This window comes from Taudactylus pleione, unplaced genomic scaffold (assembly GCF_031769625.1).
Source record: "Taudactylus pleione unplaced genomic scaffold, aTauple2 ptg000449l, whole genome shotgun sequence".
In the NCBI taxonomy this organism is placed as follows: domain Eukaryota; kingdom Metazoa; phylum Chordata; class Amphibia; order Anura; family Myobatrachidae; genus Taudactylus; species Taudactylus pleione.
In genome coordinates this window covers 430,289-443,674 of record NW_028284851.1, presented here as the reverse complement: position 1 = coordinate 443,674, position 13,386 = coordinate 430,289, and the positions used below count along the sequence as shown (strand labels likewise).

The 13,386-nt window shown below is 46.7% G+C and overlaps 1 protein-coding gene across 3 annotated transcripts in view; it reads left to right on the top strand.

The window, feature by feature from the left end:
* Positions 1–13,386, top strand: part of LSAMP (limbic system associated membrane protein) — an 802,309-nt gene that overhangs the window by 519,767 nt on the left and 269,156 nt on the right. For all 3 annotated transcript variants that reach the window (XM_088448049.1, XM_088448048.1, XM_088448047.1), the window contains exon 3: positions 6,556–6,681. In XM_088448049.1, coding sequence (XP_088304175.1) covers positions 6,556–6,681 — 126 coding nt within the window. The remainder of the gene's footprint in view (positions 1–6,555; positions 6,682–13,386) is intronic.

The following is a 13,386-nucleotide window of genomic DNA, read 5'->3' as shown; positions in this document are numbered from 1 at the left end:
AGCCACGGAATCAGGCCCTTAGTTACAGCCATGGAATCAGGCCCTTAGGAATCAGGCCCTTAGTTACAGCCACGGAATCAGGCCATTAGTTACAGCCATGGAATCAGGCCCTTAGTTACAGCCACGGAATCAGGCCCCTAATTACAGCCACGGAATCAGGCCCTTAGTTACAGCCATGGAATCAGGCCCTTAGTTACAGCCACGGAATCAGGCCCTTAGTTACAGCCACGGAGTCAGGCCCTTAGTTACAGCCACGGAATCAGCCCCTTAATTAAAGCCACGGAATCAGGCCCTTAGTTACAGCAACGGAGTCAGACCCAGTTATAGCCATGGAATCAGGCCCTTAGGAATCAGGCCCTTAGTTACAGCCAGGGAATCAGGCCATTAGTTACAGCCACGGAATCAGGCCCCTAATTACAGCCACGGAATCAGGCCCTTAGTTACAGCCATGGAATCAGGCCCTTAGTTACAGCCATGGAATCAGGCCCTTAGTTACAGCCATGGAATCAGGCCCTTAGTTACATTCACGGAATCAGGCCCCTAGTTACAGCCACAGAATCAGGCCCTTAGTTACAGCCAAATGCTAAAATTTAATTTTATTTTTCCAGACAAGACTATGAAGGATTAAATGACTGAAGGGGGTGGGGGTGGTTTTTAAGTCAGTGATGGGCAACAGGCAGTCCTGGGACCACATGTGGCCCTCCAAGCCCTCACTTGCATCTCCCAGCAAAATACAAATGGCTGTTATAACAGTGTATTAGTCATTTTGCAGCAAGGTTTCGCAAATTCTGTTTTCAGGTTACCCCCAAAAGGTCTTACCGTGCTCCTGAGAGCATTACCCGAGCTATGTTCCCTCTAAGGTGATAAATATTGAAATTAAATAGTTAAAAGTATCATTTAAAATGAGCATTCCATATTGATCGGCTGTACAGCATTTAATTTCTAAAAAGTCTAATTTTTAACACTGGCCTTCCAAGATCACCCAACTTTTTCAGGCAACAAGGGTTAGGGGGTGGGAATCCATTATTCCGGGCAGCGATTATTAAGCCTGTCCTCAGATAACCCTGTAAGAGCACTGCACAGAGATTAAATAATAAGTAGATAGTTTGTATGTTTCTTTGAATCTTCCATGAATCAGCTGACATGTGCTCCTGAACTATAAGGCTCCATAAAGGGGGCAGGTGGAAGTAGGAGCTCGATCCTATGAGCAGGAGAGGCTGTAGATGGGCATTTTAGGGCAGCAATGAGCCTTTACACCGTACAGTGGCTTAGGGCCTGTTTCTGAGTCGCACGCAAAAGCGAACGCATCAGCTTCTATTGGCGGTCGCTCCTATGCGAGTTTATACAAATAACCTACAAACACCTTCCCCGTGTACATTTGTGTGACCGAACGTGCAAGGACTGAGACGCCCACTTTTAGCGCCACTAGCAAAGTGTAAAACCGAATGGTGCGTCCTTAGAAGCCGCCATCATTGCTCACACCATCGAAAATTTGCACCAGTCCTATGGCAGGTGCAGTGTTTCCGTCTGACCGCGCCCTCCTATGTCTGCGGCTGTGCGCCTGTCAATTCCTCCATTTCCATTGGCGCGCACGTGACACTTCCATAACACGCTCACTGAATGGGACAATTTTGTACTACTAGCCCCCCCCCCCCCCCGAGTCGCCGTCAAGGAGCGGCCACGGCTTTTCCGTAACATTTTTTATACCGTCTGTATCCATCACAGCAGAGCCTTCGTGCGTACGCTCAGGGTAACGCTCAGGGGTAACGCATGCGCCCCTGGAGATTTCAGGATTTTTCATGCATGCGCAGTAATCGCTCACCCATGTGAACATCAGCATTGCGTGCGACCCAAAATGAGGCCCTTAGCCATACTTGCCGACAATCAGCTCCAGCCTTCCGGGGCGGAGCTGATTGTCGGCTAATAGCGGGGGGCGGCGCCGGCCATTGGAGGCGGAGCCAGGGGCGGGGCATCCATTTTGGGTCACACTGGGGGCGGAGCCGCATGATCGCGTCATCGTGACTCCACCCCCTCTTCACAATGATGTGATTTTCGGCATTGTGAAGCAGGGGGCGGGGCCACGATGATGCGATTGCTCAAATCGCGTCACCGGGCCCCCCACTGCAGGGATTTGTTTTTTTCAGGGGGGAGGTGGGGAGGGTGTGAGACTTCCGGGAGGCTTGCCTGCCTTTCCGGGGGGCTGGGAGCGGCACCCGATAATCGGGAGGCTCCCGGCCAAAACGGGAGGGTAGGCAAGCCTGCCCTTAGCCTGCCCCTACATGGTGGTGGAGAAGTGAGACACTATCATATATGCCCCCTAAGGCCATTTTGTTAATGAAACACTAGTGTGGGGGGATCAGGGGCGTATTAAGAGAGGAGGGGTCCCATGTACAGACTCCAGCCGGCAGCGTGCTGAGCCGGGCAGTAGGCTCTGGGCACTAGTCTGTGCCGTGGTAGCCATTTTCCCGGAGATCTCACCACAGCGCATTTGTGCAAAACGCTGGTAAAATGGCCACACCGGCCATTTTCCAGGTGATTTGTGCAGCGAGGCAACCGCCGACGCTGGACTCCGAAGAGGTAAAATTATGGATGCAGAGTGTGCGGTGTGAGACTCCCCTGGGCCCAGGAGCTTGTGTGTATCCACACACCCTGCACCCATTATAGAATACGACCCTGGTGGCGATGCTACACTTGTTTGAGATCTTTATTCTCAATGATAATGTGATTTCCAGCGTTGTGACCTTAGAGGAGCCATCCCATGTCCCTGTATAGCTTCGTTAAACCGCACAGGGAAACTGGAAAGGGAACATTCTGCATACCTCCCAGCACAAAGCCATAATTATATGCTTATTATTATATGCTTCCTGGCTGGGTCTCAGTATGTGTCCGCGCTGACACACGCTATTCCGGGCTTCTTTCAAAAAACAAACGTACAAGTATCGTATTAAAAACACACAGCGAGCGGCTGCGCTGTTTACTCTGCAACAAGCAAAGCAGAAAATGATTTTGTTTCATTCCTGACTACACCCGGCTCCTGGAGCACAGAAAGTGAAAATGAGAGAGACGATATGGAAAAAAATATGACTTCGCTGGAAGCCCAGGGGAGGAGCGCAGGCCGCGGCTGCCCAAAGCGAACCAAGCTAAAAAAAAAAAAAAAGTGCGGGCAAAAAGAAAAATCGTGGAAAAACATAAACATACAGTATAAAAGAGAGGAAAAACCTCTAGGGACACAGCCACGTTTATAAAAAGAGTTTGTGCCATTAAACACCGTAATTGGGCAGCTATTAGCCACGGCTCGATCCGAGCTATAAGAAGACGACAACAGCGAACGATAGGGAGAACAGCGGGGGAGGGCGGGATATGTCAGCCAGCCGTAATTGAATAGTAGGAGAGGTTTACAAAAAGACTTCAGAGGGGTCCACAAAAAGCTAATATCTGATATCTGTTTTTATACACAAGGAATGGCCATTATCTACCGCTACGCTGTGTCTCCGCTGCCGTTGGACACGAGTAAACGGCGGGTGGTCGACAGAAAATGGATAAGGCCAATCTATTGAATCCTAATGTGAATGCAGACCCCAGAGGGAAGTCATTCAAACACCTTAGCAAGCCAGCACAGGATGCTGCCGTACAGATCCTCTCACAGATAAAAGCTGGAAGAATAGACCACCCGCCGGGGCCCGAGGCTTTTAATGGGAGCCCCGAGCAGCACAGTAAATAAAGGACCATTAAACCTAAGAGACACAAGTCGTCTTGTATGACAGAGCCACAGGAAACATTCGCAGATACAGTGCACACCTGTATAGTGTATATGTTCCTTCGTAGAGCTGGAGATCTTTCAGAGAAAGTAGAGAATGTGGTGGAACATTTTATTCCTGTGCAGAGCAGGCCTCGCCCTTTAAATGTTAAAGGGATTGCCCTTGTAATGAAGGTTGTCATCTGGTCATTGGTGTCAGTGGCATTGATTGGGTGAAAAGATTGCATGCAAAAGAACAACAACTTTCTTGCACATTTGCAAATGACCTTTATGCATTATGGCCCTCATTCAGAGCCGCTCGCTATTTGCGGTCGCTCGTTCTAAAACAAGGGGTGGCTATTCAAATGAACCGTTCGCTAATTGCGGTCTGTTCACGCCGCTAAGTATGAACGAGCGAGCAAAACTTGCGGTTGTAATTTTGAAAAATACGCCCCCTTGCCGCTCGCACCATACGTCATGTCCGCTATTTATTAGATTAATCAAGTACATCGAACAGCGTATGAACTGCTCGCTATTCTTGTGGCTGGTTTTTTCAACCGCTATTTTGCGAGCAGTTCTGAGTAAAAATAAACCAAGTGACGTGGTCAATGACGCTGCTGTATTAATTATGCACTCCCTTAACATGCCCGATTTGACTTTTAAGCACGCCTGCTTTCGAATTCCACACCCCCGTTTTCAAGCACCTTCCCCTGTTACCACCCACATACGCCTCCTTCTGTCACTCAAAATAGCAGGCATTCGCTATATAGCGAACAAACGATTTTCGGCCGCACTGACTGGTTCGCGCATGCGTATTAAAATCCGTACGCATACGCAGATGTGCGAACATCGGTCAGAACGAACGAGCGGCCGCTTACGAGCGGCTCTTAATCAGGGCCTATGATCATTTATAAACACACTGATAAAAGTAAGTGAATACAATCTATTTTAGACCACCTTAAAATAAATGCAGTAACATCAGGATAGCCTTTTATTGGATGTTGCATTTTAATTACATTGGGATATGGGTACGTATCAATTTGCTTCCCTGATTCAGCTGGGCTTAGATGGGGGAAGAAATGCCTGAGCGTAAAGGCCAGGCGCCCGATTACTGCCCCATTACAGATCATAAAGAAAATACTTTTCTGTTGCTAAAACGAACAAACCGTGCAGACGTCACACGCAGGGAAGACATTTTTTTTTTCTATTAAATGCAATTTGTAAATGGCGATGAGAGTTACGTAAAGCTCCAAAAAAAAAATTATACAGGAATGGAAATACCTGCATCTGCCGCCCGCAGTATGCAAAGTAACCGTCAGCTGTCTCGCTTGGCGCCCGCTAGCAGATCTTGATATTCAGCGTATTTCACCGAAAAAAATGCTGCTTTATCTAATACCTAGAAAGGGAGCAGCTCTATCTGCCAGCAGTGATTTATTGGTTGGTGTATTTGGTTTAGCATCCAGCATATATAATACATATCCGTGTCAGAACTGTTCAATCACTTACTGTAATAAATGTCCAAAGGAATTTTATATTGATTCTTGTCTCTGTCTTGCGGGCTGCGGTGAGAGATCTAGAACGCGAGGCTGGAGGAGGGAAGGTGAATGGAGGCTACTAGTGAGGCTACTAGTGGTCAGGTGATTAGCGCCAGTACGGAACAGGAGACGGTGTATGTGCGCCAGTAGGGACGCCCCTTTACACTGCTATCTATACTATACAGTATCTGTAGGGGTGCGTGATCTGTATATCAGGGGATGGTGCAGACTTGTAGGCCGCAATTGCTCCCGCGGCAACAGAACTAAGGCCCTGATTCAGACCCAATCGCAAGCGGCTGTCCGCTCGCAAGTGGGTCGATGTTATGCACTGAGCATGCACACGACGGAGGGAGCTCCGTCGTGCGCATGCGCCAGACACGACGAGCGAACGACTTTCCTTCGCTCGTTGTGTCTGATCAAAGGGGGCGTGCTGTCGATGTTGATTGACAGCACGCCCCCTTTGGTGGGCGTGCCGGGGGCGTGCCTCCCTGACGGGGGCGTTCCTAAGGGAACGCCTCCCGTCAGAAGCCGGCCCACTGACATCACTAGTGATGTCAGTGGGAGTGATTTTGGCTCTGATAGAGCCAAAATCACTCCGGGCCTTGCGGTTGAAAACCTCAACCGCAGGCTCCGGCTCGCAGTTTCGATGGTCGCGATGGTCAAGACCATCGCGGCCATCAAACTGCACGCTCGTATAGGCTGTGGGTGGTGACCCACAGCTATACGAGCGTCCAGGAGGACGCTCCATAGATATGGAGGACGGGCCTCATTCAGAGCGTGCGCTCTGCTCAGAGCATACGGCTCTGAATGAGGGCCTAAGGCTAGAGGTTAGAGAGAGAGGTCAGCCACGGAGAGTCCCTCTAGTCATGGGGATGCTGTCCCACCCTTGGCGCATTGATAATCAGAGTCGCAGTTAGAAAGCTGTATGATAAGTTTATAGACTATTATGATCAAAGGACCTCATTTTTTAAATTCTGTTGTTTCTCGCGCTCTCTCAGGGATACGTCTAAAAAAGTATAAAATTACAGGTTCCTCCTCTCATTACACAGACGATTACATTGCAGACTATTGTGTATAAAAGTAAAACGGGTGCCGTTTCCCGTGCCCAAGCTGGCGACACATTGGTTATGCCCAGCTGTTAGCAGCATGTTCTACATGTGGGTCCACCTGGGACCGGAGCTCAATGGCGACGCATTTTTATATGTATAACTAAGACAAATGCTTAAAAATGAAAGTCACACACCTAAGGCTGCCTTGTGTAACGCTGTTATCTTCTCCTGCCAGTGCCACCAAAGATCTCCAATATCTCTGCAGACATCACTGTGAATGAAGGGAGCAATGTGACTCTGATGTGTATTGCCAATGGGCGCCCGGACCCAATCATCACTTGGAGACATCTCAACCCAACAGGTAGGCACGCAATCCCAGATGTTCCATCTATGTTACTGTGTGTTTCGTAAAAGGCTCCAATTCAGAAACACAATTCAGGAGTTGTCACCTGCGGACTTTGATGTATTAGTTTGGTTTGTAGGTGCTCATCAGCAACTTTAACTTTCTCTTAATGAGAATTTATAGATCTCCCATATGCCCTTGGATGCGTCACATAGCTGCTCTGGATCACACTACATTTCAAAGCTGTTTCTGTGTCATATCCAAGGGCAATGCCAAGTAGCTACTTTTGTCGATGATATAAAAATGTCACTGAAAAGCCCAGAAGGATCCAGACAGATGCAACAATACTGTATATGGAGTTGGAGGAATGGGGTCATCCGAAAGTGTAAAAACATTTTAGAATGAATGATCTGTCTTCTCCCTCTTCTCCGCCAATAGGTCAGCGACTTTGTGGGCAATTACAGGAGTATCTTCACTTATAGATTGGTCGTACGCCATATGTCACACTCCGAGAGGAGTTTACACTTTACATCATAGTGTACCGGAGATGCTAGGATGCGACTTTAATGGTGCAGGAAATTTTTTTTACAGGCGTACAAAGGGCCTGATTCAGCAAAGAAGGCAGATGAGAATTCGCACACGCACTTGGCCGATTGTTGCGTTTTGCTTATGCAGCGCAGTGCACGTGCACGAACTGGTCACTGCAATCGAGAAGCGATCGCAGTGAGCACGCAGTCCCATCACTCAGTGATTGACAGGAAGTGCCGTTTGGTGGTGGTCCCAGGGAGGGGTTGGGTTGTTGGAGGAACGAAGGCGTGCCAGTGCGTTCGGACTGCGTTTCGGGGGCGTGCATAATTAAGCCCGTGAGACGGCATATGCAGCCTGAGCGCTCGCTGCGTGCAGGAAGTTTAGCAGTTTAGTGAGGTCAGGTCATCCTCAACTGTGCGTATGGATCCGATGGTTCTCGATGTTACCGATGTTTTTGCTGACTATTGCGGATGTGAGTAAAGGTAAGGGGGCGGCTTTAGGTAGTGCTGGGCGTCTGCATCTTGTCATGCGGCGGCAGTGCCATTGCATTAATGCGCATAATTTTGCAGCAGCCGTGTGCATGCATTCGCAATCTTGCGATCTGTGCTGAATCAGGCCCAAAGTCGCAGATGAACCACAATGAATCTGGGTGTAGGGAAATGCCGCAGCTGCTGCATCGGAGACACACAGATCGAGACTCGGTCGCACACAGATGTACAAATGTCGCACAGTCCATTGACCAGTGCTCGCCAGTAATGACGTTTCGTCACTTCCAGTACATTTATTTTTGCAACTAAGACGCACATTTTGAGCGAGAAAGATGCTCGGTGTGTCCGAGACACGCGGCACTTGGCGTGCCGAGAGCGGCTATTTGGCGTGACTGCAGCAACATTAAGAAAGGGCACACCTGTAAGGAGCAGATAGATTCGGGGATAACAATGATATTATGCACAGATATCAGTGGTCTGTTACATTGTATTTCATTTACTTTGTTTACAAAATATAAATATTGAATATATCCCAGCATAGATATAAAATGAATGATAAGAAAAAGTCTGATGTATTTGCATTAACATTTAAGCATTTTGGTCTCTATCATTATGACCTTGGTGTTGGTGACCATGAAATTGGACATACTGTATCGTATATTGGGCCTGATTCAGAGTTGCTCATAAGCGGCCGCTCCCAGCTTTGTTTGCACCACTGCGCATGCGTACGGGTCGTAATACGCATGCGTGAACCAGTCAGTGCGGCCGAAAATCGTTTGTTCGCTAAATAGCGAATGCCTGCTATTTTGAGTGACAGGATGAGGCGTTTGTGGGTGGTAACAGGGGAAGGTGCATGAAAACGGGGAGTGGAGATCCGAACGCAGGCATGCTTAAAGGTCAAAATGGGCATTTTAAGGGTGTGCATAATTAATACAGCAGCGTCATGGACCACGTCACTGGGTTATTTTATAGTCAGAACTGCTCACAAGATTGCGGTAGGAAAAACCAACCACAAGAATAGCGAGCAGTTCATACGCTGGTCGATGTACTCGATTAATCTAATAAATAGCGGACATGACGTAGGATGCGAGCGGCCAGGGGGCGTATATTTCCAAAAAACGACCGCATGTTTGGTTCGCTCGTTCAGACCTAGAGGCGTGAACAGACCGCAAAGAGCGAACGGTTCATTTGAATAGCCACCCCTATTTTCTGAACGAGCGAGCGCAAATAGCGTCCGGCTCTGAATGAGGTCCATTGTCATTTATTCTGAAAGAAGAAACCGGTTTGCTCCTTTAAGGTGCGGACATCTGCACCATCCATAAGAGGAATACTGCTCCTTTCTGCAAGCCTACAGTACAGTATGTGTTTGTTCACTTCTAATGAGGTTGTCACTGTCTTGAAACTCGGTTTTAAAAAGTATCAATAAAAATGACCGGACTGGGCTTAATTTAACTCGGAGCAGATGAACATTGCGCTTCTCGTAGGCCGGCAAATTATTTATCCCGCGTCTTAATTTTTATCAGTGACAGCGACATTAATAAGCAGAGAAGTCTTTAATAGCGGGAGCTGTGATCGTAATGAAATCAACCTGTGGGTGCGCGCTAATGTGCTTTATGACATTCTCAATATTTTGGCTGTTCGGCATGTTGTAAAATACGGGCGGCTGACACGTCCTGCAGTTTTTCTTATTCACAGGGGGAGAGTTCCTAAAATAAGAAACTCACACATTTCTAAACTGTGCTTATATAAAATGGAACTGCGGCTGGTGTTGTCCTCACCGTACTAATATGCTAGTGAATTAGGCCCTGATTCAGAGGCGCTCATTATTTGCGAGCGCTCGCTCTGAATCAGGGCGGGACTCTCGCTAAGCTGTGGGTGACCACCCACAGCTTTAGCGGGCAGCCTTGCGATGGTCGCGATAAACATCGGGCTTGCGATGAGACACTTGTGGTAGGGTCTCGTCCACCGCAATCCCCAGTGAACTTCCTGCTCTAATAGAGCAGGAAGTTCACTACTGACATCACAAGTGACCCGCCTACAGAACGGGGCGAGCTGTTGATCAACATCGACAGACGCCCCGTCTTGTAGCGAGCCCCGGAGCGAGTGATTTGTCACTCGCTCCAGGGCTCACGCGTGCGCACTGCCCGATCATCGACCCGCTTGCTAGCGCTATGCGCTCGCGAGCGGGTCTGAATCAGGCCCTTAGAGGGGTATTCAATATGAAAGGTTAACTTCCCTGGCGAAGTTAACGTTTCATATCGGAGTTTTTTTCTGCGTAAAGGTATGGTGCGCGCTCCCGCTTATCCCCGTATTCAATATCAGATTAACGAAAACGGGAAACTCCGAAGTTGGATTTGCGTAAAGTTACGAATTTTTCCTTAAAATAATTGTAAGACCTCCCTAAAGTTGTAAAAACACGGGGGAACACTATGGGTACCCCCGTTTTAGACTTTAATTGAAAGTCAGGGCTTTAAATAGCCGCAGTAGGTGTTTTTTTCCCGACATTGAAGAAGTGATGCAGAAGAGCACTTATGTTATTTTTTTTGTTTTTTTAAGTGGTCCCATCAAATTTGGGGTACATGAAGATGGGTACTAGCATATTTTGGTGTCCTTAAAGTAATTTTTTTAAAATTCTGCATTTGTGCACCTGCCACTATAATTTTATTCTAGAAAACACGTGCCGCATACTTGCAGAATAGCCCTGAACCTATTTCCCTATTGTTAAACAATTTTTTCCCTTTTTTTTTTTTTGCACCCCAATTTTTTAATTTATTTTTTGGGGTGTCCCTATTTTTTTTTTAAACTTTTTTTGGCACAGTTCTTTTTTAAATGTCAATCTCAGGGGTGCAGGCTATTTTTTTTAAGCCTGCACCCCTAAACCCCAATTCTGCACTTTTTTTCCACACCTATTCAATGGTGAAAAGTTATCACCATTTTTTATCAAAGACTTGTCAAAACTGCGATAAGTCTTTGAAATTGAATACGGTGTAAAAGTAAAACAAGTGATATTAACGCAAAAACGTTAAAAAGTGCGATATTTACGCAAAAAACGATGTTATCGCACCCATATTGAATACCCCTATTAGTTTCATAAAATGACCGTAATCACTTTATACATATAGTGGCCACTTACTTAAAGCATAAGACCTTAAAGGGACATTACACTTCTATTTTCTAATGGTCTGATGCACAGTGAATGTCAATCAGTCATATATGGGCATATTTGTAAAGCAGCATTTCGGTTACTCCAGATATTAAGGATCCCCTGAATGTAACAAAGATAACATCTCTGCTGCAGTCCCTCCTTTTCCAACCGCAAAAGCAGCCCCAATAAGCTTCTGTTTGGGTCGGATTTACCAAGCTGTGGAAAGCAAAGCTACATAGCCCACATTTTTGTTCTGTCCACTTGCTCTGCGCCAACGGACGTCGGTGCATGCGCTGTAGTGCAACTGGGTACCGAAGCAGAAAGTAAAATGATCTCATAGTCTTCACAGAAATGATACATTTGGGCGAATTAAGAATCTTTATTGCGGCGATAAGGAATCTTTATTTTCAGGAGTAGACCGCAAGTATGAATACATAGTAATAAATATGCCCCTTTGGCTGCCAGAAGCCAGGTGATATAATTCTTCAGCCCAATAGGTGTTGTGGTGAGCAGTAACCATGCACCATTTACTGTGTTACTAAATAAATGTACTTTAATGAATGATGATATTTATCAAATGTACCTCTTAGAGAATCCCAAATAATGGGTGTTAGGTGCATATCTCAATGTCAGACTATAGTATCTCTGTATCACTCTGTATTCTCAATGGGAGAAGTTATGGCCCTCATTCAGAGGCGGTTGCTCGAGAGCGATCGGTCGCACCCAAAGTGATCGAGAATATGCAAAATGAGCGCTCAGTCGCAACGTAAATCGTAAGCGCGGAAACACCCACAACAATGAAAGCACACCTCCTATCTCTACGGCCTAATTCAGAGTCGGTCGCAGGCGGCAACCTACGTCAGCACGATTAACACCTGTTACATTGTTAATTGCCTACAGACATCGGTTGAGGCAGAAACCATCACCAGCACTCGCAATACTTAAGGTAGACCCTGGGCTACCTTTAGCACTACGAGCAGTAGCGTCGTTATTGCAACGAGATGACGTGTGTGAAGACTCGCTCAGTAATATATACACGCCCTTAAAACGCCCTTTTTAAGGTCAACCACGCCTGCGTGCGCACCACCACACCCCTGTTCACAAGCACCTTCCCCTGTAACCACCCACAAACGGCACAAAATGCCAATCTCAGCTACGACCTCGTAGTGACTAACGAGCGAGAGGATTACGGTCAGAAAGACAGGCTTGCGCACGCGCATGCCATGTACACGCATGCGCAGTTGTAAAAAACATCGCTCGCTGCGACCAATCGCTCTGTGCGACCGCCTCTGAATGAGGTCCTATATTCTCACTATTTGTCCCAATATCCTGATTATACAACAAACATGTGCTGTTCTCTCCGTGTTCTGCACACAGAATGGGGATAATATATCTCAGCGTAATTACAATGTAGCATTGGTAGCACAGCATGCTAGAGCCCAGGACATTGGAACAGCTTGATTTATTATCTCGCATAATGAATGAGAATATTATTTAGTTATCAAGTTAAGAGACAGAAATGTGGGATGTGTGGTTCAAGGTGTTTGTCCTTGCACATGTCCCAGTAAACAGTGAATTAAGACTAATGGCGAGCTGTTGTGCGACAATGCATCATCTGCTGACAAAGCGTGCCGTGCGGAGGCCGCCAAGAGTTTTTGGGAAAGTCTCTAAATTGTGTATTTAATCTACAGATTTCATATTTGTACCAGGATAATTGGCAGAGAGGTGAAGTGATTGCACCAGGGTGGTCAGTACAGAGGTAGAGTGATTGCACCAGGGTGGTCAGTACAAAGGTACAGTGATTGTACCAGGGTGGTCAGTACAAAGGTACAGTTATTGTACCAGGGTGGTCAATACAGAGGTCCAGTGATTGCACCTGGGTGATCAGTACAAAGGTACAGTTATTGTACCAGGGTGGTCAATACAGAGGTACAGTGATTACACCAGACTGGTCAGTACAGAGTAACAGTGATTGTACCTAGGTGATCAGTACAGATGTAAAGTGATTATTCCAGGTGTTTAGTGCAGAAGAACAGTGATTGTACTACAATGGTTTGTAAAAAGGTCCAGTGATTGCAACAGGGTAGTCAGTACAAAGCTATATTGATTGCAACAGGGTAGTCAAAACGAGGGCCATTGAGACAGCCACAGACCAGTGTACTAAGGGGGTGTGGGCAAATCAGAAAGGCATGACCACGGCCCCTCTGAAAAAAATAATGGAAAATACTTTACGCTGCGTTATGCGTTGCAAAGGGTCCCTCCAAGAGACTGGGGGTTAAATGTAATAAGGTGAGAGTTTAGAAAATGTGAGAGTTTAGCAATAAACTTTCACATTGGCCGAGTTTTATCTTCAAAATGGGAAAACATCTGGATGAGATTTTAAATTGTGAGAGTTTTTTGAGTCTGAAAAACATGCTAGTTTGCTCTGTTGCTCTGTTCTCGATTCTATTACATTGGCCGAGTTTAAAAAGTGTAAGAAAACTCTGACATTTTCTAAACTCTCACCCTATTACATTTGGACCTAGGTATTTATTACAGGTTCCCCCACTCTGTGTGCTACTG